At 41.1% G+C, this 24,148-nt stretch overlaps 1 protein-coding gene across 5 annotated transcripts in view; it reads right to left on the minus strand.

Annotated features, from left to right (window-relative positions):
- PDE8B (phosphodiesterase 8B) overlaps window positions 1-24,148 on the minus strand; it is a 239,301-nt gene that overhangs the window by 7,842 nt on the left and 207,311 nt on the right. For 4 of the 5 annotated variants that reach the window (XM_036090141.2, XM_036090142.2, XM_036090139.2 and 1 more), the window contains exons 11-18: window positions 18,835-18,877; window positions 14,978-15,055; window positions 9,383-9,459; window positions 7,804-7,968; window positions 5,383-5,428; window positions 4,815-4,950; window positions 3,727-3,925; window positions 1,108-1,325 (exon numbers count right to left, since the gene is read on the minus strand). In XM_036090141.2, coding sequence (XP_035946034.1) covers window positions 1,108-1,325; window positions 3,727-3,925; window positions 4,815-4,950; window positions 5,383-5,428; window positions 7,804-7,968; window positions 9,383-9,459; window positions 14,978-15,055; window positions 18,835-18,877 — 962 coding nt within the window. The remainder of the gene's footprint in view (window positions 1-1,107; window positions 1,326-3,726; window positions 3,926-4,814; window positions 4,951-5,382; window positions 5,429-7,803; window positions 7,969-9,382; window positions 9,460-14,977; window positions 15,056-18,834; window positions 18,878-24,148) is intronic. The other variant, XM_036090140.2, reaches the window with a different exon arrangement.

A 24,148-nucleotide genomic window follows, 5' to 3' on the forward strand; every position in this document is an offset into this window, starting at 1 on the left:
GAGAGATGTCACGTAGTAGGCACTTATTTTACAAAGTAGTTTCCTTCTACCTTCCCTTGGCAACACAGAAACAGCCAGGTGGAAGGAAATGACAAGTTCCTGCCCGGCAAGACTGGCGGCTCAGACATGGAGATTTCTGTTACAGAGACTTGTCTGTACTCCTTTAGCTGGTGGCATTGGAATAATGTTTTCCCATGAATAAGTGATTCTCTAAGTTAGATAGAAGGGGTAATGCATGGAGCAACAAACCTGCCCAAAATTACTCTCCAGTTCCTATCATCTTTTTCTAACTTCCAGGAGCCAGAACGGAGAGCTGAGTAAAATTGGCTCTTGGAGAAAATTCTTTCAGTGAAAGTTCTAAAAACAGTCCTTGACACTGATGAAACGTTCTGAAGGTGGAATAACTGGTCTCCATGTTTTCTCAGATTTCTGGAAACTAAAGAGTTAGGTTCCTGTTGACGCATTGTCCCTGAGGGCAAAGTGAGCTCTGTGCTCTGTGCATGCTTGGCCCTCCAGAAGTCTGCTGCTCTGCGGGAACTAGCCGTAGCCTGACTGCAGGGTTAGGGCAGCTGACAGGAATTGCTCCTGTCTGTTCCCAGCTGTCCCACTCTGCCCAGATGGGAGTACAACGGCCAGGAAGGGGGAAGCCTGTCCAACCCTTTGGGCTCTAACAACTCTGCTGGGACCTGTCGAACAACACTATCTCCTCATGTGTTACGTTTTTAAGGGGCAAACATTGAACTGGGGAAAGATGAGGAAGGATGCATCTTCCTTGAGTTAACAAAAGGTGGGATGTCCTCCTGGGAGGGTATAAATATCTGCTGTACTTACTAGTAAGACAATATTTTAAGTATTTTGTATGTAAAACGTGTCCATGAATCCACTGAAAACCAAACGAAATTCAGAAAGATGAAAGCAGTCTGAAAAGTACAGGTAAGCTTATAAGGGCAAGATTACTATTTTGTTGTCTGATACAGTGGTCCAACTATTGTTATTTCTCCTTGTCCTTACCCTATGAAGCAGCTAAGTACTTAGAGAAGTTAGGGAAAACGGTATTTCCCACTTATACTTCACAAACCTGAGCACAGGAACCCAAGCACAACAAACCTGTCAATGTTCTTGAAAATGTTGCACTTGCTGTCCTTGGCTGTGAGCTGGAAAGCCAGCGCGGTGTGGTGGCTCTCCAGGACAGCGGTGTCGTTATAGAGCACGGCGAGTTCACTGCCTGCATTGCACAGGAAGGAGTTGGTCCTTCCTGGGTGATCCACGTCATGCACTGTGGCGGCGATCAGTGCTGCCACCTCATCCAGCTGATCAAGGCTTCCCTGGGGCCACGGGGAGGCAAGGTTGAACATTATCCACTGGATGTCAGAGACCTACACTCCTGTCTGACCCTCAGGAGGGACAGGATTATCAGAATATTTTCTTAGCCTGATGAGCCTTCTCTGACTTTCTAGAAATTGAGAGGCTACCTAGGATATGCAGCATAGTGGAGTATCTGGAGGGAAACCGAAATCTGAGCTGTGCCGTATGACAGATATATTAAAATGGATGCCTAAATTCTTCTCCTGGCACCCACTCACTCCAGTTCTTTCCAGGAAGAAGCGAAACAGGCCTTTTCAAATGCTGGCCCGGTGGTATTGCTATGACACTTCCCCATGGGTGGAGAGAACACAGAGTGGCCTCCGGTCACAAGTAGTACTTATTTTATGTGCTTACTTACGCAAAGAATGAGAGAATGGCAGTAAATGGCACACATACATCAGAACTCTTCACACAGAGGTAAAAGGATTCGAGCCAAGCAGTACAGGAGAACCAAGGACAAGAAAAAGAATTTCCCCAGGACAACTAAGGTTAAGGCAGCTCTCGCAGTTAAAAACAAAATTCAGCTCTAAGCTAGCAGGTAGGTGGCAAAGGCAAAAAGGGAGACCCTCTTTCTTAAGCTCTTGTTATGAAATCTGAGAACACAAACCAGAGTGTAAGGGCATACAAATGTTTTCTCAGATTGCAGCTTTAGGAGGAGGTTATTAAATGGGCTACTATCATGTACGAGATCCTATACCTTAGGACTTCATTCAGTAATCTTTTATTACAGGCTTACTGGGCTCTAGTTAGTAGAGTGCAGGCACTACAATGATGAACTACACTGGCATGCCTTCTGCACTGATGGGGTTGACAGGTTAGTGGGAAAGGCACAAATCTCACACACACACACACACACACACACAGAAGTAAAAGTAACTAAATCTCTGAGCTCAAGAGCCCCTTCCAGCCCAATTCTCCAAGGTTCCTTGCCGTTCTACATTTTCTGCCGAGGCTGTCAGAATTAGAAAATGTCTTTGGAATTTTAAGTATATGAAAGCCTTAGCCTTGTTTCCAGTGCGACTTGAGCAATTCAATCAGAATTTGAAGACACTAACAGAACTCACAATTAAAAGGAAAATTCTTAGAGGAGGGAGAGTAAGGAAGATGATAGGGTGACCAAGAACTCCCTGACTCATCAAGCATTTAATCTCTATTTTTCTAGCGTGGTTCTGCTTGAGTGAGGTTAATCTCCAACTCTGGACTGCAGGGGCTGCCAGCACTTTGGTCTTGGCATTCGTGCTTGAGGACTTGTCCTGCACTGGCCGTGTGCAGCCTCAGTATCTCATGCAGTGTGTGGTGGAGGACTGTGAGCCCGGAGTAGGGAGCTGGAAGGGCTGTGGCTCCTCCAAGAAGGGGCTATACAAACCTAGGCTCATGTCACCTTTCTAAACCGTAGGTGATAAAGATCTTCAAAAGCATCACTCTTGGACCACATTCTTCACTTTGTTGATGATGAAAGTGAATACCAAGCTCAGCTTTTGTCTGATCAGCTTTGGCAAACTCTCCCCATTTTGGTGCCACTTCTGCTCCTTCTAGCTGACCCACTACCACTCTTCTAAGTACCCAGGGTCTTAAGAATAAAGAAATGATCTCATGTCAGGCCATTGCAGATTCATACAAATTTCAGTCTCTAGATAGCAATTCTCCCAGGGGCATCCACGTTCTAAGCTTCAGTTCTAATTGTAGCGCAGGAATTACAAGCTTAATTACGAGCTTCACTGTGCCCCAAGTGATGGTGGATGGGAAGGAGGGGGGAAGGGGATCTCTTGCCAGCTGCACATGGGGGTACCCAGGGCTTCCTATAAATCAGCCCCTGTACATGACACCACTGACTTCTAAGTAAGACTGAGGGACGGGGAACTCTCTCAGAATTATGTAAGTCATCAGTACAGGATATACACATTCACACCTACACAAAACACACACATATATGTATGATCAGCCGAATGTGGGATGGCTCATTACTGTCTGGATTATAATATGCCATTGGCCAAATTCTGATCCTAAAATGTCACCTCTAGACCGAGTAACCACTTGCTGTAATAATCAAGTCCTGTCCTCCCTCCCTCACAAAGGCCTCCTTGTACGTGGAGAATGGGTTCACGAATCAGCCAGCCATGTAAAGGAGTCTCTACAGTGACATCAATTATTACTTTAGGCATTTGTGGGAGGGGAGAGCTGGGAGAAGAGGCCATGTCTTTACAACATCAACATGAGCAGTTAATTTGATCACTCAAAAAAATGTCAGATTGGTTGCAGTTTATATATATATATTAGCTATTTGCCTTATATATTTAGTAAGATTGAGCTCCTGGACCTCCAATTTAGGCAAGTAAGTAAACCATGGTATCAGAATTCTACCTTCACTCGTTCCTTTCCGAGGAAGAAGGCAGTGGCGTGCAGGACATCGGCGGCATGGGTGGAGTTATGGTAGGCATTGGAGGAGTGGTAGTTGGCTTCAATCACTTGGAGCCAGGCGCGAAGAGTAGTTTCAGAGCAGTGTAAAAATTCACAAACTCCAAACCGAGAAAATACCTTTAAGCCCAGGTAGACCAATGGCCTGGAAAACAGGAAAACAAACCCTGATTCATTGTATTCACTGGTCTAGAAACTGCTTTCTTTGATGACACTGGGGAATAGAGGCATTTTTCTTTAGACGTTTTTACTTCACATGCACAAGGGCATAAAAGTATCTCCTCCCCAAATTAGAAGGAGAGAGAACATCAGTCACCTCTTTACAAGTAGGTGCCTCAGGCGATCAATACATAGGATTTCTAGATTGTCTTTAAGTCATATAGCCTTCAGTGGTTTCAGCAACCAAGATAGATCCCTGATAGTCCTTCCCCATCTCTACTTCCATATAAGCTCTGCACTTCCTCTGTGTCCCCTCAGGAAGTTACTGAGCATGAGGACAGTCGTCTCTGCAAAGTCCTATCATTTACAGTCACATTACTTATGTACAGGTAAGAATCATTCACATCCTATACACCAACCGCGCCAGAAGAAAGCCTTCTCCTACTATAGAAGAGGGCTTTCTGAGTTATTTAATTATTTCCCTGCCTCCCGGATAGATCCAAAGTCAAATCTGTAGTGCTCTCAAACTCATTTTGTAAGGTGGAACTTCAACAGTTTGGAGCTGAGAGTACTTGGAACTCTTGGCTCACTAGCACAAAGGAATGACCTGGATAAATCTGAAAAGGACACACAGTAAGTCCTCATCCTCGGTCATCATCAGGCTAATCCCACATCTTACCAACTCTGTCTCCATAAAGGAGCTCACTCAGGGGCCACAGTCTCTCTGCTTGTTTGACATTCCAGCATGGCATGACAGGTAGAACCTGTGAAGTTTCTTGTGGCAAGAACTCACGTCTCCCTCAAAGTTTCCAGATGTGACAGTCTTGAGCATGGCCATCAATCTTTCCCCACCTGCAGCCAGAGAAGCCACATACCTTTTATGTGTAACAGCTTCCAATTCAAAGATGTTGAACTCCCAGCTTTCTTCATTATCAAGTAATCGAGCGATACAAGGGGGGACATCGTTGATGGTTACTGGCATCGCAAGGTGACTGTGACTCTGGTGCACATCTGAGCAAACAGATGGGGTTGGGGAGGCTGGTTAATTGCGGAATCTTGAGTGCCCCTGAGCATCTGTCATCGTCTTCATGGTTGCTACTAGAAAGGAAGTCTTGAACTTCTAAGGGTGGGAAGATTTTTCACTTCAGGGTTCTCTTACATTATGAAACTTCCAGATCCAACAAAAAATAAAAATAAAAAAATCATCCCATTTAACTGTCTGTTTAAATGTACAGAGATGTGCAATTCTACCTCAGACAGTGCTCAAAGAAGTAATATTTTAATGAGGAGACCTGGTTTCAAATGAAGACCACAGAGACCGTGAACTCCAATGAGACCAAGAGAAAGTAACACCAACACCCTCCCCAAACAAGAATCCCAACATGGGGCAAGGCACAAGCTGGAGACTGGCCATCACCATAATGTGGGCAGATGATAACTTACTCTTAGTGAACACATACTCGTTTCCTGACAACCTTCTCAAGCCATCCTGGAATAAAGAAAGCTACTATTAGAAGCATGCTTTCCATGCTCTTAGCATTGTTCTCTTATTTCTTCCATTAGCCTAAGAGACCTTCATCCTGAACAACCCAATCTGGAACTCCAAGTTGAAGCTCAAAATTAAATCAGAACAGTATCTACAAGACAGAGGATATTCTCCCTTCCACAGCTATTAGCCCCAGGAGATGGAGAATTGAGAATAAAGTGGCTAGGACTTCATTCAGGTTTCACACCTGACCTCTGAGTTGCCTTCGTTCTCACTCCATCTTTGTCTTCTGGCTTTTTGAAGCCTCATTCGTGCAACTGCAGAAGGGTCCTGCTTTTGGATGTGGGTTATTTTGAAGGGACCCCACTTACCCTTATAGGGACTGTGTTATTCTTGTGTTCTTACATTTACATATTGGGGAACCGAAGTCTTGGGCCACATTTTGGGGATGACTTAATGTAAAGATGTAAAAAGGGTGGGCTGATTTTTGACTAATACCTAAATTTTTTCCAACTCTATTTTCTGTTTTGCAACATGGGCATTACAACTAGCCTTTAAAAGAAAAGTTTCTGGATTTGAGATCTTTGGTGGGGGGAGAGCATAAGGGAGTGGAAAGAATTCCAATGATCTCCATTAGTACTAGGCTCTTGAACTAGGCCCCAGATGTTTCTGCATCTGTTTCCTTCCCTCTGCTTTCTACCCTTGAGTACCTAATTATTTAGATCTTTGCTTAAAAGTCATAATTGTCTCTCTAGAAAGTGTGTGCTAAGGTTTGAAGTATTAATGAAAAGGGGCACTCTGGTGGCTCAGTCAGTTAAGCCTCCAACTCTTTTTTTTCCCCCCTAAAGATTTTATTTATTTGACAGACAGGGAGAGGCAGAAGCAGGCTCCCCATGGAGCAGGAAGCCTGACCTGGGGCTCAATCCCAGGACCCGGGGCTCAATCCCAGGACCCGGGGATCATGATCTGAGCTGAAGGCTGACGCTCAACTAAGCCACCCAGGTGCCCAAGCCTCCGACTCTTGATTCCTTCTGCCCCGCCCCGTCACGTGCTCCCCTTCTTTAAAATAAATAAATAAATAAATCTTTAAAAACAAAGTATTAATGAAGGGCTTTCCTGAAGTCACACCTTGGATCTTTAGGCCAAGACCTTAATTTTTAAAACTCTATCAATAGACAAATAACAGTGGCTACAACTGTCTTGTTGTAAGGGAGGTATCACAAGGTACTCCTGGATTTTTTTTGCCTTTCTTTTTCTGGTTCCCTAAAACCAAATAAAGGTAGGTAGAATCCTACACTGGTTCCTCACAGCCTTACCTGCAGAGGAACCACAAGATGGTACACCAACAGGGGGAAGGAGGACAGGTAACTGGGTTCCGAGAACCAGAATGCTCCCAATGCGACTCTGCCGTGGCTGCCCCCCTGCAAGACCCCGCCAACCCTCTCCAGCACTAAGTCTACACTGCACTGCGATGGGACAACCCAGGCCGGCCCAGGGACAGGAAAGCATTGAGAGGTCACTCCAATTACAGGTTCATTAAAGACCTTCAGCAGGAACAAGGAGAATGGACTACAAAGCCAGTCAACCCAGCATTTGGTGACAGGGCTGGACAGAAGTCTTCAAAGTAAAACACACAGATGAGTTTGTTTTCCTCCCAAAGAATTCTTCCAGTTTCAGCCTCTGATAAGGATTACAAATGAGTAATTTGAATTTTCTCCTTTTTCTTCACTTGCTGGTGGATGATGATTACCACCAAATCACAGCAAAACACAAGAACAGATGAGTCCTTAGACATCAGCTGCTCCTGGTGGTTACAGACGGTGGTGGGATTGGCCTGCTGGCAGGGGGGGATCCCTCCTCCCCTCGCCCTATGGAGCCACAACAGCTCAGCTCTGCCTTTACCGGATTGTAAAGGGAACTTCTATATAAGCTTTGATTTAAAGAACGGATTCTCTAAGATTTTGGGAACTAGTGCTCTAGTCTAAGTACAAACCCTTTCATGATATAAAGAGTCTGCAGTCCAAGGAAACCTAGCCATAACCCTCAATCCAGTACTGCCCCAGGTCAAGGGGAGGACCTGCATACTTCACCCTCAATCAGCTGCCTACTACTCTTTACTGTAATGATGATTCTGCAGGACTGTCTCTCATTGCTGTGGTCAGTTAGCTTCATGGAAAGATAAATTCAAGAATTCCTTGAATTATACCACACATTAATACATAAATTTTGGTGCAGATGCTTCTGGTTATGCTGACATTAGCCCACACAACAGGCGTTTCTGCAACTATAGGCACCAGTTTCTATGTTACATGTTCTGTGTGCCCTGGAGGGCACTTCATGTCTCTCCCCTGCATTTCTGGGTTTTCCTCATCACTCACAGTCATCAGGCCTCCAACGAGATCACTGGTGTGGGGATCTTCATCTTTGGTACCCAGCTGAGGGGAATACAGTTCTGTGGTCCGTAAAATTTCTAGAACTCTGTCCAAGGCTTCTGCTACTGTAACGGGGCTATTCTCTTGGGCTGCATTGATTATATTTATAACCTAAGGAAGTAAAGAGAGAAAGAATAAATTTGAGGATATTAGGATTCTAATTCCCAGAAGTTAAACGTATGCCTGGAAATGGTAAGAAATCAGATGGTAACACATTTTATTGTTCAAAATGATCCATGTTTCCACACAACCAGTCCATTCTTCCTGCGGTGTGCCCTTCATCCTCCCTCTCCTGGTGGTGCTCCTACCTTGGAGATTACATTCCTTCCAGCTTCTTTGCTGATCCTCCTCTAGCTCTCTTCTACAGGTTGGAGCTCCTCAGAGATTGGTGCTGGGCTTTCTCTCACTCCCCAGTCCTTCCAGAGATAAGCTATTTCCATGATTTTGGACCCATATGATCCATATGTTAAGGACCCTCAAATTTACATCCCTGTCTCAACTCCTTTTTGACCTTCAAGTTTATATATTCAACGGCCTATCTGATGTATCTATTGAAATGTCTTACTTACATGTCCAAAACTAAATTCATGATATTGCTCCCTTCTCCCCAAAGCAAGCAAGTGAACAAATGGAACAAAAAAATCAAAGACAAGAGCTCCTTCTCTGGTCTCTACACTGGAGCAAAAGAAAACAACACTTTTATCCACTTGTCCTCAAACCCAAAACCTGGGAGGCCCCAACTGACAAACAGCTTTCCCCATTTCTCTGCCCACTCTCCTAGTGTCACTTGTCACTGAATTAAATGGATTCTACCCCTAAATATTTCTTCATCTATTCATTTCTATCTCCACTGCTTTAATTCTAGTCCAACTAACACCACTTCTTGGCCTAGAATTCTGGAAAACCCCTAACTGGTCTCTTCTCTTTCATTCTTGACATTTCTAGTCCATTCTCTTCATGGCAGCTGGGTGTTCTTTTTAATAAACATACTTGATCATGTCACTCCCCCACTTGAAACTCTTCAGTGGTTTATTCTGCACAGAACTAAAATATGAACCCTTCCTGGCAGCTCCGTGTCACCATCTTCTCCCCTCCCTTCCCACCCCCAGTCTCCAAGCTCTAGCCACCCATACTTCCTTTCAGGTCTTCAAATACTCCAATCCCCCTTCCTCATCTCTTTGCTTCTTCCCTTGCTGTGCTTGCTGTCCACAATTCTCTTCTCCCACCTCTTCCAACATCCTTGCATGCTTCAGTTCTTACTTCAAACATTATTTCCTCTATAGAGAGCTCTCCCTGATCACCTCACCCAATGTAAATAGGCCGTAATTTTTCTCTTAGAACCCTATTGTATTCCTTACTAATAGTCATTGCAATTTGTAACTACAAATTTATTTATTACGTATTTATTTAATATCTGTTTCCCCTCCATGGTATTAGTAGTAAGTCACTCATCACTTTATTTCCAGAAGTTAATCCAGTGCTGGGTAACTCTGATTGCAGAGTGGAGGAGGCAGCTGCCACTCACCTTTGTGATGGGAGCCTCGATGGTCATGGAATGGATCCTTGCCATGGATGGATAGCGACGATTCTGTAGGCTTGGTGCTGAAGAGAATAAAGGAAGTTGTATCTGGTTCTGGTTCTGGTGGCTCAGCTTGGCTAAATGCACCAAAGGAACCCTTCATGGACTGATTCTCATAGGAATGCTTCCCCACTGCCCTCCACAAAGCAAAGGATTTGCCCATCTTTTAATCCTAAAATAGGGCTCAGAGATCAGGCACTACTTGCCAAAGTCTAGAAAGGGTGTTCTGGCCTGGAACCTTGATGGCAGGTAGGTTTGAGGAGTCCCATTTCCAGAAGGGAAATTTCAGAGAGGGTTAATGGGATCCTGAGGCCCCATCTCACTTTCCCATAAATTACTGAAGCCCAACTTGGGCAGTTCCTAACTTTCAGTCCCCAGCTGTTGGCCATGTAAGCGGATAACTGCAGTGTGGGAGAGGAAGCAGGGGCCATGGTCAGGGTGGGTGCAGATGAGAGAGTCCTCTCTCTGTAGTAATTAGGGCCAGGCACTCGACCTCCCTGAGCCTCTAGGTTCTTAACACCCAGAATCCAGTGATGGTTCTAGCTCTAATCTATAGAAACTTTCATTTTAAATTCTAATTTTAAAATTTATTTTTTTGTTATTTTTAAATTCCAATACAGTTTTAAAAAGTGTTATATTAGTTTTGGGTGTATAATATAGTGATTCAACAATTCTATACATTACTCAGCACTCATCATGGTAAGTGTGCTCTTTATCTCCATCACCTATTCACCCATCCCCCCACCAGCCTCCCCTGGTAACCACCAGTTTGTTCTCTATAGGTAAGAGTCTGTTTTCTGTTTTCTGTTTTTTGTGTGGGTTTTTTTGGCTTTATTTGCTTCTTACATTCCACATGAGTGAAATCATATAGTATTTGTCTTTCTGACTTATTTCATTTAGCATTATACTCTCCAGATCCATCCACGTGGTTGCAAACAGCTAGATTCCATGTTTTGTTATGGCTGAGAAATACTACATTGTGTGTGTGTGTGTATTACATATAATAATATACATATATATTACATATATATTACATCTTTTTTTCTTTCTACTACATTGTGTGTATATATTATATATGATATATACAGTTACATATATATATATACACACATATATTACATATATATACATATACATATTACATCTTTTTTTGAATCCATTCATCTATCAATGGACACTTGGGCAGCTTCCATAATTTATCTATTGTAAATAATGCTGCAATAACCATAGGGGTGCATGTATCTTTTTATATCCGTGTTTTTGTATTTTTTTTTTTTAAAGATTTATTTATTTGACAGAGACACACAGTGAGAGAGGGAACACAAGCAGGGGGAGTGGGAGAGGGAGAAGCAGACTTCCCGTGGAGCAGGGAGCCCGATGCGGGGCTTGATCCCAGGACCCTGGGACCACGACCCGAGCCAAAGGCAGACGCTTAACGACTGAGCCACCCAGGGGCCCCAGTGTTTTTGTATTCTATGGGTAAAGACCCAGTAGTGGAATTATTGGATCTTATGGTAATTCTTTGAGGAACCTCCATACTTTTTTCCATGGTGGCTGCATCAATCTGCATTCCCACCAACAGTGCACAAGGGTTCCTTTTTCTCCACATCCTCACCAACACTTGTTACTTCTCATGTTTCTGATTTTAGCCATTCTGACAGGTGTGAGGTGATATCTCATCATGGTTTTGATTTGCATTTCCCTGACGATGAGTGATGTTGAGCATCTTTTCATTTGTCTGTTGACCATCTGGATGTCTTCTCTGGATAAACATCTTCATGTCTTCTGCCCATTTTTAATCAGATTATTTGTGGTTTTGTTGTTGAGTCGTATACTTTTTAAAATATATTTCAGATACTAATCTTTTATTGGATAGGTTCATTTGCAAACATCTTCTCCCATTCAGTAGGTTGTCTTTTAGTTTCTTGATTGTTCCTTCTCGTTTGCAAAAGCTTTTAATTTTGGTATAGTTCCAACAGATTATTTTTGCTTTTATTTCCCTTGCCTCAGGAGACATATCTAGAAAAATGCTGCTATGGCCAATGTCAGAGAAATTACTGCCTCTGCTCTCTTCCAGGATTTTTATGGTTTGAGGTCTCACATTTCTGTTTTACCCATTTCGAGTTTGTGTGCATGGTGTGAGAAAGTGGTCCAGCTTCATTCTTTTTCATGTAGCTGTCCAGTTTCCCCAACACTATTTGTTGAAGAGACTGTCTTTTTCCCATTGCATATTCTTTCCTGCTTTATCAAAGATTAATTGACCATACAATCGTGGGTTTATTTCTGGGCTCTCTATTCTGTTCCATTGATTAATATATCTCTTTTTGTGCCAGTACCATACTACTTTGATTACCACAGCTTTGTAGTATATCTTGAAATATACTTGTGACTTTTATTCAACTTAGTACTGGAAATACTAGCCACAGCAATCAGATAAGAAAAGGAATAAAAGCATCCAAATTCGTAAAGAAGAAGTAAAACTTTCACTATTTGCAGACTGGACACTTGGGCAGCTTCCCAAGTGTCCAGTCTGCAAATGGTTTTAGGTTTGTTCTTTTTCAAGACTGCTTTGGCTGTTTGGGGTCTTTTGTGGTTTCATACAAATTTTAGGATAATTTATTTGACTTCTGTGAAAAATGTTTCTGGTATTTTGATAGGGACTGCATTAAATTTGTAGAATGCTTTGGGTAATACAGACATTTTAATAATATTCGTTCTCCCAATCCAGGAGTATGCAGTATCTTTCCACTCATTTGTGTCATCTTAAATTTCTTTCATCTGTGTTTTATACTTTTCAGAGTACAGCAGATCCTTCACCTCCTTGGTTAAGTTCATTCTAGGTATTTTATTATTTTTGGTGCAATTGTAAATTGGATTGTTTTCCTACTTTCTCTTTCTGCTACTACATTAGTAGTGTATAGAAATGCAAAGGATTTAGGTACATTGGTTTTTTTATCCTGTGACCTTACTGAATTCATTTATCAGTTCTAGTAGTTTTTTGGTGGAGTCTTTAGAGTTTTCACTATATAGTATCATGTCATTTGCAAATAGTGAAAGTTTTACTTCTTCTTTACGAATTTGGATGCTTTTATTCCTTTTCTTATCTGATTGCTGTGGCTAGTATTTCCAGTACTAGGTTGAATAAAAGTCACAGTGGACATCCTTGTCCTGTTCCTGATTTTGGAGGAAAAACTCTTTTTTGCATTGAGTATGTTGTTACCTGTGGGTTTCCTATATGGCCTTTATTATGTTGAGGTATGTTCTTCATGAATGTAGGTTGTACTTTGTCAGATGCTTTTTCTGAATCTATTGACATGATTATATGGTTTTTATCCTTCCTCTTGTTGATATATCATGTTGACTAATTTGCAAATATTGAACCTCCCCTTGCATCCCAGTAATAAAGCCCACTTGATTGTCATGAACGATTTTTTTAACGTACTGTTGAATTCATTTGCTAATGTTTTATTTGGGGATTTTTTTGCATCTACGTTCATAAGAGATACTGGCCTGTAGTTCCTTTTTGTAGCATCTGTATCTGGTTTTGATATCAGGCTAATACTCTCATAGAATGAATTTGGAAGCTTTCCTTCCTCTTCTATTTTTTTGGAATCATTTGAGAAGAATAGGTACTAACTCTCCTTTAAATGTTTGGTAGAATTTACCTGTGAAGCTGTCTGGCTTGAACTTTTGTTTGTTGGGAGTTTTTTGATTGCTGATTCAGTTTCATGGCTGGTAATTGGTATGTTCAAAGTTTCTATTTCTTCCTGATTCAGTTTTGGGAGGTTCTATGTTTCTAGTAATTTACCCATTTCTTCTAGGCTGTCCAGTTTGTTGGCATATAATTTTTAATAATATTCTCTTATAATTGTATTTCTGTGGTATTGGTTGTTACTGCTCTTTCATTTCTGATTTTGTTTTGTTTTGTTTTGTTTTAAATCTGGCTAGAGGCTTATCAATTTTGTTGATCTTTTCAAAGAACCATCTCCTGGTTTTATTTTTTCTTTTTTAGTTTTCATTTATTTCTGCTCTAATCTATTATTTATTTCCTTCTACAGGTTTTGAGTTTGATTTATTCTTTTTCTAACTCCTTTAGGTATAAGGTCAGGTTGTTTGAGATTTTTTTTTCTTGAAGTAACTCTGTATTGCTATAAACTTCCCTCTTAGAACTGCTTTTGCTATACCTGAAGGTTTTGGACCAATATGTTTTCATTTGTATTTGTCTTCATGAATTTTCTCATTTCCTCTTTGATTTCTTAATGGACCCATTTGTTTTTTAGTAGCATGTTATTTAACTTCCATGTATTTATGTTCTTTTCAGCTTTTCTCATGTGGTTGATTTCTATTTTCAGGACTTGTGGTTGAAAAAGATGCATGGTATGACTCTGATCGTCTTGAATTCGTTGAGGTTTGTTTTGTGGCCTCATTGGTGATCTTTTCTGGAGAATGTTCCATCTACACTTGAAAAGAATGTGCATTCTGTTTTAGGATGTAATGTTCTGAATATATCTGTTAGATCAATCTGGTCCAGTGTGTCATTCAAAGCCACTATTTCCTTATTGATTTTCTGCTTGGATCAGTCTATTGATGTAAGTGGGTTGTTAAAGTCCCCTACAATTATTGTATTACCATCAATTACTTCATGTTTGTTATTAACTGCTTTATGTATTTGGGTGCTCCTATGTTGGATGCATAATTATTTACAATTGTTCTATCTTCTTGTTGGATTGTTCCATTTATGAAATAGTATCTTTGTCTCTTGTTATAGTCTTTGTTTTAAAGACTGTTTATTTCCTAATATAAGCATCCTTACCCCAGCTTTTTTTTTTCACTTCCATTTGCATGAGAAATGCTTTTCCATCCCTTCACTTTCCATCTGCATGTGTCTTTAGGTCTGAAATGAATGTCTTATAGGCAGCATATAGATGGGCCTTGTTTTTTTATCCATTCCATAGCCTTATGTCATTTGATTGGAGTGTTTAGTTCAAAATAATTATTTATAGATATGTACTTACTGCCATTTTGTTACTTGTTTTATGGTTCTTCTCTGTTCCTTTCTTCTCTTGCTCTCTTCTCTTATGGTTTGCTGGCTTTCATTAGTGATATACTTGAATTCCTTTTTATTTTTTGCATATTACTGGGTTTTTAAAAAAGATTTATTTATTTTAGGGAGAGAGAACATGAGCTGGCGGGGGAGAGCAGAGGGAGAGAGAGACTCTCAAGGAGACTCCCCACTGAGCACAGAGCCTGAAGGGATGAGGGGGTGCTTTATCTCACGACCCTGAGATCATGACCTGAGCTGAAATCATGAGTCAGATACTTAACCGACTGAGCCACCCAGGCACCCCTATTACTGGTTTTTGATTTGTGGTTACCATTAGGTTTATATGTAACATCTTATGCATATAGCAGTCTATATTAAGTTGATGGTCACTTACTATGAACCCATTCTTTACTCCTCTCCTCCACTCCCATGTTTTAGGTATATGGTGACATAAAGGTCACCATAAAAAGGTCAAGGAAATCTGAAAAACTTCTTACCATCACTGCCTCGAGATGATATCGATTTCACATCAATGGACTCTTTCCTTCTGTTCTTGTATCTGAATGAATGAGACTCTAAGGATTTCAAATTAGTAATAGAAAGTGAATAGTTTTCAGCTTATTTACAGGTGTAATTTAGACACCCCCCCATTATCTAAAGAAAACGAGGTTCCTTTTTAAGCACTACAAAATATTCTCAAACAATAAACCACTTTTTCTTCAAATCATCAACACAAAATCATCAGTCTTATTAATTGTAAAATGATACTCTTGTGGCACCCCATTCTATCATGGTAATAGGGCTTATTACCAAGGGCTTTTTAGTTCCATTAATAAAGTACTTTTTAAAAAATAAACATCAAAAGGGATGCCTGAATGGCTCAGTAGGTTAAGCGTCTGACTCTTGATTTTGACTCAGGTCATAATCTCAGGGTCATGAGATCCAGCCCTGCGTTGGGCTCTGCACTCAGTGGGGAGTCTGCTTGAGATTCTTTCCCTCTGCCCCACCCCCTGCTTGCACACGCGCGTATGTGCTCTTTCTCCCTAAGATAAATAAATAAATCTTTAAAAATATAAACATTAAAAATTGGGGTAAATTTGGGGGGTTCATTTCAACCTGAAGGACAGTACATGTAACTGGGTGGGGAAGGCTTTTACGGGGATATCTGCGGAAATAAAATACTAGTGAAATGCACAGAAAGTTGAATTTATTTGAGAAACTAATATGGAGTAATTTTAGGCCCCTCCAGATGGTCTTCTAGGTTCTCCTGAGGATGTCATTTCGTCAAATGAGACATACTGCCAGTGCCAGGAAGGAAGAGAAGGCACGTTTTTAATCCCAACAATTTCCACAACTTAACTCTCGCTTTTGTCCTTATTTTCTGAGTGGAGGGGAAGCACTTAAATTCTGCCTAAGTCTTTGCTGACTTTGAATTTACCACTCAGAATGTGCTGATCCAAGACTGAAGTTAATCCAAGATTGAAGCACATAGTGCACGCTACCGGTCAGGACCCAGAGATCAAAATGTCAGGGCAGCAGAGCTGGCTTCTAAAACATGCATTTTCAGGGCACTGGATGCTTATGGAGTAACCCAATGGTAAGGAGAGAAACTTAATCCTAACAGAACTCCTTCTTACTGGGCTAAGACAAGAGGCAGACATGCAGGTTCCAGCAGGGAGAATGCATTTCTCAGACACCAATATTCCAAGAAAGAAAAAAAATTCCAATGTTCATATTCCAAGAAAGAAAAAAAAAAGATGTAATAATGCTCTTTTAAAAAAGAATTGTCTATTAGCGCCAAAAAAGGTATAAGAGAGAACAGTAGAGAATAAGCTCCAGAGCCCAACTGCCAAAGTTCAAGTCTCCACCATGCCATCGACTAGCTGTGTAACCTTGGGAATATTATTTCTCTGTGTCTCAGTATCTATATCGAGTGGAGATAGTCACAGCCTCTCATTCCCAGGCTGTTGGGGGACGTAAATGAGTTAATCCATCATAGCAGCTAGCACAGTGCCTGCTACACAGTAAGTATGTAGTTCATGCTGGCTAATAGTATTAATTACATCTGTTCATTTGCAAATATACCTTCTTTCTAGGCACAAGTGGGATCATGGTATAGTATTGTTTTTTTTGCTGTTTTCACTTCAAAATAGGTCTTAAATACTTTCTTCTGGATCACCTTTTTAACCATTTACTTTAGTGTCCTAAAAAATCTGATTCAATAAAAAAAGTTAAATCAGTAACTAAACTTGAATTATACATTTATACAGCATAAAGTAAAAAGCAGAACTATTATGAAGTTGATCTGAACACCATAATCATATAGCCTTGTCTTAAATGATATAGCTTAAAATAATTACACTGTCCCTTTGCCTCATTTTGTCTTCCAGATTCTGCCTTAATAATTTTCCTGGCCTTGCATAGGAGTTTCAGTGTTTATAAAGACAGCTATGGGTAGTAGTACTTTAAATGACATTGTTAAGATCATATGGCATCTTTCAAGCCCTGAAAAACTAACAGTGGTCACTTGTAAGACATTTCTTTAAGTCCTCTTCAGGTACTTAATAATCTCATGTTCCTAATACTCATTTATCACATAATAAATTAAATCTAACTTAATAAAGATTTAAGATTACATTCAAGATTAAAAAAAAACCTCAAGAATTCCTCAAAATTTAGTTTCTAAATAAAACTGAAGTAGGGAAGTTAGTCTTATGGCTGGCTGGCTGAATTCTAAATCATTCACTAGAAATTATTCAAAGATATCTAATGCTTATTCTTCCTGATTTTATCTCAGCTAAAATGAAGAGAATATAGCAATAGAAATTATTAAAAGTTTGGAGAAATTATTCTTCAATAAAGGCCACTTAAATGGTTCATTATTCATTCTGTCAACAGATGCTTGTGGAATGAATTTAAAAACCAGAGAAAATAAGGATAAAGGAGATTTAAATAAATGTATTCAATGACAAAAAGGGATATAATATCAACAATTTTTTTAAAAATAGCTAACATTTACTGAGCACCTACTCTGCACCAGACATTGTGTTCCAATGTTTACTTTAAGTATAGAAATTTTCTTATATGATCATTACAACAATTCTGAAAGCTACATAGTGTGATCCTCATTTTACCAGTGAGAAAACCTAAATTTGGAGAGAGAACGCAGGTAGCTCAAAGTCAAAGAGCTACTAGTCAAATGGCGGAACCTATGTTTTGTAAGATGAGATGTTTTCAACTTAGCCATGTTCTGTGAGCAATTTTATTGAGTCTATTATGAGCAAGGCAATGCTGGGCACTGTAAAGGATGTGAAAATGCAACAGTTTTTGGCACACAGAAGCTCATAAGTTAGTTAAAATATTACTCTTGCTGTGTTACAAGAAATAAACTAAAACATCAGAGAGCGACAGGGAGAGACAGAGACATAACAGAAGGGACGGAAAGAGAGGGAGAGGGAAGGGCAGAATAAGGAAAAGGGTAGGGGAATGGAAGGACGATACCCAACAGTTAAGTTTCAGTTAGATATTATATACACTTTCTCTTTTAGTCTTCCTAGCAACAATGAGATGGACATTGTTAATTCATTTTACAAGCAAAGACACTAAAACTCAGAAGGATCAAATTAAGTCTGAGTATGCTAAAATATGGACCATCCCAGAGTCAAGGAGAGGGACTAAATTAGTAGCTCAGGGTCTAACCTTATGCATTAGTGGTTGGGAAAACCACTAACAGAGCAAAGAATGTCATGCATGTATGCAGGAACAAGAATTTTAAATCTTTGAGAGCAGACTGGTTTTCCCCTCTAATGATCAGAGAATTCCAGACCTTTCAAATGCAACAGTCATCTGGTCTAACCCACATTTGAGGGTAGAGGAAACAAAGGGTCAAACAGAGCACTGCCCAAGGTATAAAGCGAGGAGGTAGGGACTGAAGTGGTGCCTCAGTGCTCTTGACTTCCCAGACAGGGCAGTCCACCCTTTCTAATCATCTAGTCACCCAGAGCTACGAGGGAAGGGTAGACTGACCAGGGTACAACAACAGTGGTCTCCCCTGGACTTCTGGGCCACTCTCTCTTTTGGGTTTATTTGCTCTACAAGGTCTCCAGCCAGCAAAATAAAACCAGGATGGGGAAGGCATTCAGTAGAAAAGGTTGCCATGAATCAAGAGTCCAGAGTTTTGAAGGGATTCTGCTTTTATTCTGGCTCTCTCCAGCCTTCCAATATCAGCACTCAGATTTTAGTAATCCAAATTCTGGGGTGGTGAGTGTCAATCTAGACTTCTTCAGAGTAATTTATAGACTTGAACCCACCAGTGCCACTGGAGTGTGTAAGAGTGAAAATGAAGTATTCTCACCTGTCTGAGAATTGTCTCCTGAATCACGATGAACCCTGTGAAGCTAAAGTTGTTCAAAAGTTTGGTGAAAGAAGAGAAAGAAATTTTAAATATGGTATTAGCTACATTTCCAGCTGAACAATTTCATTAAAAAAGCTCTGGAGATTCAAGAAATCAAGAAGTTACACAGATAATATGAACAGATGAAAGATGATAATACTACAAATGCTCTATTACATTCAGACACATATAGAATGCCCGAGCCTGAGAGCAAGGAGATACCCAAGGGATGTACTTTCTAACCAAGACATCTACATCTCCACTCAGCTGCTTCCATTTTGACCACTGCAGAAATACAGAAAGACAAAAATCTGTAACAAAATTTTTATAAGGCTAATATGTAACCTATTTAGATTTCAGACATGTTATAAAATTTTTCTGTAGGATAAAAGTAATCTGAATTTAAGCTTAGGATTTTTAAAAACCTCGAAAAAGCTCTTCAAGTGTTCCTCAACTATGGACAGTCGATTTACAAAATGTTTATTCACAAAGGGATATGAACTTTGAATGCAGCTTAACACCTAGTTCCTTCTCATTATCAAACTTTTGTGTCCTAAGGATTTTATGTTAATGCTCAATAAATATCTGTCAAATGATCAAGTCATTAATACTAGAAAATAATAAATATGCTTTGGGATTTTGCATTTTTTTCCGTTTATAACTAAGACACTGTTATTGGGGTGCATCTAGCTTATATCACGCTTATAATCATGCTCCTTTGCTGCTAAATCATCTATTTCCATTTGCTTAGACAATCCAGTCTTTGTACCTACTCAGTGAAAGGGATAAGTTAACTTGAAAAGCAAGACAGGTGACTGTATAGTACTAACTCTGAAGGAAGGTTAGTTTGGTTTAGCAACACCAACTGTAATAGCCAGAAGTTCCCTATGTATCAGGTAACAGGTACAATGTTCCAGCTTGATGCAACCATTGAAAAATAATTACATAAAACTGAAGCGTTAAAGAAAGGGGGCTTTTTATGAATCATTCCACACAGTCCGGATCACATAATTACAGAGACAATTACATGGCCGGCCTGGGTGAGATCTTGGCCAAAATGTGACTAAGGGCTGTGACACATTTATCCCATAATTATGGGACCTTGTTATTTCTTCTGTGAACAACTGTTTATGTTTTTTCCTTTACAGATAAAGACCATTTGCTACAAAGCTAGTAAGTGCAGTGTGAATTTCTGATACTATACCAAATGAATACAACTTCTGCCTTGCAAATTGTTTTCTCAGTCAGCTTTAGCTCAAAACCAAGTAATCTTTAAATACTTACTTTTCTCTCTGAATCACAATACATCTCTCCTTTAGGAACAAAATCCTATGACTTTGCTGCTTATCCCCAAAAAGCCCTTGTCTTGTCTTTTGTTGACCCCCCAGAGGCGAGCCGAATGACCTGTGGAGCTCCTACGAGGTCAGCATGGGTTTTGGGTTCTGTCTAGATGGAGCCCGATGAAGCCCAAGGGCCAGCAGATACACAGCCCAACCCTGCCTTTCGGATGGCAGTGCCGTGGTCCTGGCCAGGGAGAAGAGGAGCAGGGGAGGAGAGGTGAGAGGTGCCAGGTCCCTCTGCTGAGGGAGCTTCCCATCTGCCTTTCTCCACATAGAATGTGGTATTTGGCGCTTTTGGAGCTGAACGCACTGCACCCCCTCCAAAACCCAGGCCCCTGAAACGGCTCATCTACCTCTGACGGATTCTCTCCTCTGGACAGGAACAGAGCCTGGAAGTAATGCCTTGATGTCACTTGCTTTACAAGCAGAGATTTCGCAGGGCCATGTCAGCACCTGCTGCCCAGGACCCCGTTTCCTGACTCACTTCCTGATCCCCTGTGGCAGGAGCAGTGCCTGAGGCCCTCTGCTGGTCACACCCCAGCTGCGCTAGGTTTTCTCAGAGCTTCGGGCTCAGGTTCTCTCCATTCCTCTTCGGAAGACCACCTCCTCCCCCGCCCCCTTTACAACTGAGGATTCACTTGGATGAAAACAGTCTTTAACAATTCCAACTTTTTTCTTGGAGGTCTAAACCCACCAGTCATTTATAACTGGCCATGAACGATTCCACTAGAATTATTTTCTCACATTTCTCATCTGTGCTGTCTGAGGAAGTCAACAGGGAAGGAGCTGCTCTGTAGTCGGCCGTTCTCTGGTAGGCAGCCAGGGGGGTTAACTGTGGGGCAGGGAGAGAGACGGAGGGGCTGTCCGTGACAACAGCACCATCTCCTACGGCTCTGCCACGTGCTGGCACCTTCACATGTGCCATCAGGCTAGTCAGGACGGTACCCCTGCGAAGGAGGAAGGCCAGTCATTCCTCTGACAGGTGGGGAAGCGGAGGTTTCACTTGCCTGAACCTCCCAGCTAGTACTTGACAGCGCCCCATTTCCAACCCTGATCAGCTGGCTCTAAAGCCACTTCCTGTTTGTCACACTGCTGTCTACAGGCAGGACCCAGGAAGCTCTGGGCCCAGGCCTGTGAAACTGGGGTCTGAGGACAACATCCTCTGTGTGAGAGCAGGGCAGCCATTTGGAATATAATTTCTTTTGAAATTCTGGGGAAGGCTTGAATCTCTGCTATCGAGAGGTTTTGTCACATGTATGCTAAAGCAAAGCCAAGCAATCATATTTCAACGTCCCCATGTCAACCACTGTCTGTGGAGTGTTTGTTTTTCCTTTTGTGAAAGAAAGCTTAAAGTGCAAAATGTGTCTACATGAAGTCATGACTGGGAATTTGGACCCGTGTGTCCCTGGGGAACCCAATGCTTCTGCGCTAGTTCCTACAACGCTTCTGCGCTAGTTCCTACAACGCTTCTGCACTAGTTCCTACAACATGAATACCCTGGCCTGCACTGCTCCTGCCAGAGCTCAAAGCTGGGAGTTCTTAGCAAGTCCTTAGAAGCTTACACCTTGTTTGGGGCGGCGGGGGGGGGGGGGGGGGTAATTCATCATTTCAAACCTTTAATTATTGAAAATGTTATAGGTTCCCACAGACGTTGCTATCCTTGTGCTAAATGCTTCGTTTACAAAAATTTGATTATGCTTGGCTCTAAAAGGCCCTACAAATTCTGGGTTTGTGTGTATGTGTGTGGGAGGGAGAGATTTCAGGGTCATCTGTTTTCCTCTTCAGGAATAACCATTTCAAATTTTTATTTTCTCTACACACCCACCACAGTGTCTTAAACTAAAAAGAAATTCTGTCAAGGTTGTGGAAAAGCTGGAACTCTCACACCCTGCTGCAGAGAACAGAAAATTGTACCATCACTCTGAAAACAGGTGTGGCAGTTGCTTATAAAATCCAACATACACCTACCCTATGACCCAACTCCTCAGTATTCAGTTCAACTCCTAAGTATTTACCCAAGATAAACAAAAGCATATGATGTTCCCCAAAAGACTTCTCAAAGACTGTTCAAAGGAGCCCAAAACTGGAAACACCCCAGAAGTTCATCAATGAGGGAAATAAACTGTGGTCAATTGATACAATGGAATACTATTCTATTTAGCAATAAAAAGAAAAAGGGAAAAAAGTACTGATATATACAACACAGATGTATCTCACAACATGGTAATGAATCACAGAAGCCAAATATAAAAGCATAGACACGGTATGCAACTCTAGGACAGGCAAAACTCATCTGTGGTTAAGTATTCAGGACAGTGTTCCCTTTAGGGGTGGGAGGGGTAGGAGCAGAGGTGGGGATAACAGGCAAGGCCAGGAGAGAACTTCTGGGGTGGCAGATTCAGGACCTTCCGGGGGCCTGGGTTACAGAAGTATGTGCATTTGTCAAAACTCAAGTAATGCTATACCTAAGATCTGTGCATTTCACTATATATAACTTTCACCTAAAGAATGAAAAAACCTGGAAACAAATATTAAACTCTAGTTAATTAAAGTGCCAAGGGGTGAAATGTCCTGATATGTGTAACTTAGTTTAAAATCTATCAAAGAATAAGATGGGCTGATGACTAAATCAAGGATAGATGGACAGATAGATGATTGAGCAAAATGGTCATTACAGAACATAGGTGGTGGCTACATGTGTATCTACTTACAATGCTTCTGACTCTTCTATAGGTTCAAAAAATTTCATAAATGTGGGGAGATTATATAGTTAACTGAGAATATGGAAGGATGGCTAAAAATTGCAAGCCTGAACTATAATTTAAAAATCTGTAAAAATATATAGGATGAAGGAAACTGAGAACAACTTGAAACTGAACAAGGTGAATTACATGTCATGGTCCCTGGGACTCCCAGCCTACCATGAGCCTGGGCATGAAAATGATGTTCCACTTCAAACCGTAACTAGTGAATTGTAAATAGCAGCAGTCTTAGAAGCATAGATTTACCTGGTTAACTATTTAATAGATGGATTTTAATGTTTCACTGACTGATTTTATGAATTATATAATTACAAACGAACCTAAATTCTCTTACATTTTGTGAGAGAAAAACCCTGAGAAATAATTATATGAAAACAACACTCTTAATACAATATGTTAAATTAATTTTTTCAAACTGTAAAACCATGAGACTTTTTAGCAGTTAAAATGAGTCAAGGCTAGGATCAGTGCAATAATTAGTAAGCAAGCAAATAAATACTAGATAACTCCTTCAACCTTCATTCCAGAATCACGCTGGGAATGTAAACAGCATTTGGTAGAAATGTCCGAGGCTGCTTTTGTCATTATGGAATGGCCAAGTCATAAAAAGCACCCGTCTCAATTCAAATCACCAGATTTCCCAGTATATAAGCCTGGGGGATGCTTCTTTTTCTCTCATCCGCATGCCTAGTCCACCATCAAATCCAGGAAAATCTCCCTTCTCAATACCTCTGGGATCGCCCCCTTCACCTCTCTCTACTGCCAGCGTGCAGATGACCGTCAGCTCTCCTCTCACCTCAGCCCATTCTCAACTCTTCAACCAGTGTAACCTAAACTACATTTAATCCTGTCATCCTTCTGCTTAAAACTCGAACTTCCCATTGGTCTTAGGGTCAGCCTCTTGAGACAGACTGGCTGTGGGGCTGTGCACTGTGGCCTGGTCCCTGCCTCTCTGCTGGGCTCCCGTCTTGCAGGCCACACTGGCCTCCATTCCACCTAGTTTTCCCAGGCTCTTCATTACCACAGTGCCCTTACACATGTGACTCCTCTGCCCGGGAGGAACTTCCAAATCCACTCTCTTCCCTATGCCTCTTTGCCCTCTAGATCTTCACCAAAAGGTAATTTCCACAGGGAAGCCCTCCCCTCCTCAAATAAAGAAATCTTTAAATTAAT

Source organism: Halichoerus grypus, chromosome 2, assembly GCF_964656455.1.
Source record: "Halichoerus grypus chromosome 2, mHalGry1.hap1.1, whole genome shotgun sequence".
NCBI lineage: Eukaryota > Metazoa > Chordata > Mammalia > Carnivora > Phocidae > Halichoerus > Halichoerus grypus.